The sequence below is a fragment of the Rhizophagus irregularis genome, chromosome 7 (assembly GCF_026210795.1).
Source record: "Rhizophagus irregularis chromosome 7, complete sequence".
Taxonomy (NCBI): domain Eukaryota; kingdom Fungi; phylum Glomeromycota; class Glomeromycetes; order Glomerales; family Glomeraceae; genus Rhizophagus; species Rhizophagus irregularis.
This window is the reverse complement of record NC_089435.1, coordinates 620,541-626,063: the sequence shown is the minus strand read 5'-3', so window position 1 is coordinate 626,063 and position 5,523 is coordinate 620,541. Positions and strand designations below refer to the sequence as shown.

At 26.8% G+C, this 5,523-nt stretch overlaps 1 protein-coding gene across 2 annotated transcripts; it reads left to right on the top strand.

Annotated features, from left to right (window-relative positions):
• On the top strand, positions 1-2,479 carry OCT59_026965 (uncharacterized protein). Of its 2 annotated transcripts, XM_066136618.1 has the most exons (5): positions 1-24; positions 141-231; positions 326-629; positions 703-1,816; positions 1,893-2,479. In XM_066136618.1, exons 1-5 carry the CDS (start codon positions 22-24, stop codon positions 2,133-2,135), a joined length of 1,755 nt encoding a protein of 584 aa, XP_065993088.1. In that variant the 5' UTR covers positions 1-21; the 3' UTR covers positions 2,136-2,479. The 2 variants fall into 2 exon arrangements, with proteins under 2 accessions (XP_065993088.1, XP_065993087.1); XM_066136617.1 differs by having other exon boundaries at positions 24-231.
• The last annotated feature ends 3,044 nt before the right edge of the window (positions 2,480-5,523 follow it).

Below are 5,523 nucleotides of genomic sequence, written 5' to 3'. Positions count from 1 at the left end.
GTGTGTAATTGAATAGAAAAAATGGTAGGTTTTTTTCTTTTTTTATTCAAATACTAAAAAAATGTCTGATTTTTTTCGTAAAGTAATAATATATGAACATATGAGAATGATTTAGTGAATTTTTTTCTTTTAACAAACAGATACCTGAAGCTGAAAATTTTTATAATGGGGAGGATTTAAAAGAATTATCGAAAATTTATGAAGAAAAAGATGAGAATAAAAGGAAATTAGGTATCATATAATCATATGGCATATGCAATAAAGAAAATCTTTTTTTTTTTTATTTTCAATTTTTTTTAAAAAAAATCATATACCGTTTAAATAGAATCATTGGTTAAGAATGCTCATCGACACAATCTCGATAAATACGGCAAATCACGACCAAGTTTTTTTATTAAAGCTTCTTATGATGACTTTCTCAAGAAGTTGTATAATTATTCTGTCGCACCAATGGTTAAGTTAATTTCTAAATTTTCGAATTTAGAGGTAGTGACGAATAAACTTGGTAATATAAAGTTCAAAGCTGACGTTGAAGAAATCACATCATTGGAAAGTCTCGTAGAAATTATGAAACAATCTGGTAGTAAAAAGAAACCTGTTAAGGCTGTAGGAACTTTTGAAGCGTTCAAGTAAAATATCAAAATTACTTCTTTTCTTTCAATTTTTACAATAATTATATTTTAACCCGTCCATTTTTTATAGTGAGATTACTGAAACTAACGGATTTCTTCTATACACCAATAATTATCGTGGGGTGACCAAAACGGATTCAAATATATTGAAGGAAGAAAACAAAGATAATATTTATTATGATGTGAAATGTGGAACTACTCTTGCTGAAATTGTGAATGAATTAAAAAAGGATGAAAGAGCTTTATATATTTTACCTGGATTTGATGGCCTATCAGTAGTTGGATGTAATGCAACATCTACACATGGATGTGGAATTATGCTTCAACCTTTAGCATCTTTTGTAGTCGCAGTTAATCTTGTTGTACCAGGAGGGACAATTTATAGAATCGAACCAGCAAATGGAATCACGGATCCTGAATCATTTTCAAAGCAACATCCAGATATTCAACTAATTCAAGAAGATAATGTGTTTAATGCAAGCGTAGTAAATTTAGGAGCGATGGGGGTCGTATATCAGGTAACCATCAGTTCAATACCATTTTACAAAATACTTTCGATGAGGGAGGAATCAACTTGGGAAGATGTTAAGCCTATCTTATCAAAACAACCTTACAACGAAAATGATATTTTAAAATATCGTAACGCAGAAGTATGGATTAGCCCCTATACACATTATGCTCTTATAACAAGAAGAAAATTTGCTACAAAAGATGATGAACAACGTTATCCTAAATCGCCTCTAAAGCATTGGTTACAAGAAGTTTCAGAAATTCCAATGATTAAAGAACTTGCTACTAAATTAAGTGTTGATGTTGGTCATATATTATTTCTATTATTAAATTTATTTCCAGGGATTGTTCCTTCAATGATAGAAGATGCTTTAAAAACTCAATATAATAGTGTTCCTATAGTTGATGATTATAATTTGATTTATTCGGTTGGATTTGTTAATGATTTCAAAGTTATTGCTATGGAATGTTCATTCTCAATGAAAGATGATAATCATATTAAGGCCATTGATGCTATAAGGGAAACACTACAAGAAATAAGAACTAATTTTAATTATAATATTAACGGTCCCATTGCCGTAAGATTTAGTGCCGCTTCTCCTCAGTATATGTCTATGGGTTATAATACGAATGATGAACCAAGATGCTATGTTGAAATGCCGATCCTAGTATATGTAAGTATCAGGTATCGTTTTTTTGTAAAGTGATTTATAATTTTCTTTATACTTATCTGATAATTATATATTCTAGAACACGGAAATTGCTTATTATGAAAAAGTTTATAAACCAATATTTGCTACAGCTTTAAAATATAATGCTAGATTTCATTGGGGGCAATATTTAGACCCGGAACTAGATCGGGAATATCTTCTTCATTCTTTTGATCAAGATGCTGTTGAATTATTTATTCAACAAATCAGTAGATTTGACCCTCAAGGTTTAATGAGTAATGATTTATTAAATAAATTTGGTCTTACTCCCATTAGGAAATAATACCATTTGCTGAAAGAAGGCATGGCCAGCTAAAATTTCGATCCCACATGATGATCTACACTAGCGATCCAATGAGATTTAATTCACGTGACATATAATCATTATTGATGAAAATTTTTTAAATATTTAGGTTCATTAAAGTTTGATCTTTTACCCTCTTTTATTATCATTTATTAACGTTAAAGGATTTTTACGCAAATTTCAAAAAAGAGTTTTGTTTTATTGTATTTTTGTTTTGTATTTTCGGTTTTGTTATTTTTATTGTATTTTTCATTTTTTATTGTTTGTACCACAGATCTAGCGTCAATAAAAAAAATTTTATTATGTAAAATTTTTTTTTACTTAAATATTGTCAGTACGTATTGAGAAAGATATGATATAAATATTAAAATTTGTAGATTCTAATTTGGATTGCCAATCCATATAATTAACTACCCAGTACTTTATCACCAGTACTCACGTCACGCACATTATACTAGGAAGGTTACGAAAATTTAATATGAAAGTATTAATAAAAAAAGTTGTGGATCGACAATTTATGTCAGAGGTAGTGCATTATTTGATTTATTTTAATTTATTAGTAATAAAATGAGTATATTAAAAAAAATCAAATTTATTAGAGTATATATAATTTGTAATAATAAGTTTTTATGAGACAAATCGAAAATAAAAATTGAAAATAATAGAAATAAAGATTGTAAGCAATAGACAATTATAATATTAGAGTCATTACTTATTGTTTATTATGTTTAAGACGTAAAAATCAATAAATTCCTGAAAAAGCTTCTTGATTACTGTATATCACGACCATCAATTACTTACCCTTTACAACTACACATACTCAACATTTTCTTGTCCTTCAACCCAAACATTCACAATTTAAGAGTTCCTACCTATGAAGCATGTAAGAAATCTACTACCAGGTTTCCTTCCCTTCTCTCCTTTACCTGAGGAAATTCTGAAGTTCCTGTTGCCTATCTATCTTCATTATTAAGAGGTGAAATCAGCAAAGGAAGAGATAATCATTCACATGTTGAAAAATTTGGATAGTCACCCAGAACATCCCACAAACTTTCTTTTTTAAAAATATGATGTTTCAAAATTGTCAATTTGGGTTGATATATTTCAGTCAGATGGAATAAAAGCCTTGAAATGACCTTGGTCACATCATTATCATCAGTTCTTGAAACTGCTATGATTTCTTTGACCATGTAATCTTGAGCCAGACGTTCTGTAGAATCATGTACGTAGGTAATTGTTGAGATTTTAGCAGAATTCTGTTAGAAAGTGAATAATTGAACAGGCAGTACTTTTTTTATATACCCTTTTTAAATTCTTTCATAGAAATTTTTTTTCATCATTACTATCATTTTTAATACAAATACATATTTTATATTTTATTTACATTTAGTAAATAAGAAAATTTTTTTTTCATGTTATTTATCCATGAAAAATAATATTATATAATATCATACGAAAAAAAAGATGTTATTAAAAAAAAATAGAAAAAAAAGAAATAAACCCATATAACTTACAAGTAAAAAGCAGGTTGGTTGTATGAAAGAAAGAAAAAAAAATACTTACACCTCATGCTTGGCATTTTTATTTACAATGGGTTTTAATAATTAAGGCACTGCCACAAGGTGGACTTTTAAAAGAATTGTATGACAATGCACAGTAAAATACAAAATAGGAAAAACATATCAAGTTTTTTATACTATGATGAGTGATAATCAGGGCTTAATCAAAGAAAAAAAAAATGCAAGCTGCATGAATTTGATATGAGAAAATATTTTTTGATAGAATATTTTAATTAATGTAAAAATAATATTGATAATAAAATAAAGGAGGTTGTGAAAAAAATCTATTTTGGAATTTTTTTTCAGAAGCATGATTTATTTATTATTTTTATTTGTTATTTAAACCACACATCATCTGAAATTTTGCGTAACATAGATTAAAAATTTTTTTTTTGATTCATGAAAAAATATATAAATGTTTCCCATTCACAAGGAATGGGGTGGGGTGGGCGTTAAACTTTTAGATTTAGGATTCATTATTCTTATTCCTAAATCCAATAATCAAGATATTAAATTCGCAAAGTTTTCATGTTGATCACAACCAAAAAAGAGTATACGTTGCAAGTGTTTTGTTGATCGTTTACCCGGGAGTTTATGGGTCACTTTATTTTAAAAAATATAAAAAAAATTGTAATACAGTATTTTAAAGAGTACAACAAATTACCAAATAGGGAAAAGTTATTGTCTGTTTTTTACTGAATATGTAAGTTGTGTCACAAATCAATATACAAATTGTGCCACAAATCAATATATAAATTGTGCCACAAATAAATATACAAATTGTGTCACAAAATTTATTAAATTTAACGATCTATTCATTAAATATGACAATCAAATTTGTATAATTAAAAAAAAAAACGTAAAATATTTTTCTTTTTTTGGTTATGAGGCGTAAAATATTACGCCATTAAATTTCTACAAAATAATGAAATTTAATAAATTTTTTCTGCGAAATTAATGGTATGAAATTTAATAAACAATGCCAAATCATCAGTAAGTTGTTCGATTTTTGCAAAAATATATGTATATATATCATATTTCTGTAATAATTTTATCTTGCGTGATCTGTAGAATTTTTATGTAAAAGTCATCAATAATGATCGGCAAATGATCGGCAAATTCGTGAGATGTTACATATATCAAACTTCATTAATGTCATGTTATACGAAATGACAATAAAAGCCGAAATTCATTTATTGTATTAGCACTTGCATTTTTTTTGGAAATCTTATTCATATAATTATTTATATGTCAAAATGAATAAACAAATTGATAAATTAATTCAAAAAATGCAATTAAATATTAATGATTACAAAGACGTAATATTTGAATGGATACCATATTTTCAGTTTAGTGATATTAAAGAATTCAGCAATAAAACATATTCAGCAAGATGGAAGGATGGTCCATTGGTTTGGAATAAAGAAAGATATACTAGGAATCTAGAAAATAAATCGGTTACTTTAAAATATTTAGTTAATTCACAAGATATCACCAATGAATTTCTAGATGAGGTATGTAAATTTTCTGTAAATTTAACTTCAATTATTTTTATTAAATTTTTCTTTTTTTAATAGGGTAGAGTATATTATGATAAAGCTGCAATATGTGGTATATCTCAAAATCCGAATACAAAGGATTATATTATAGTTTTTAATAGTGATCAGTATTTTGAATATTTTTGCAATAAATGTACTAATAAATATACAGATGTTAAATGGTGCAAATCATGTCAAATAAATTGGTTAAAAGAATATTTCACAACTTGTACTATTGAAAACAAACAGATTAATAACTTTATTCAGCAA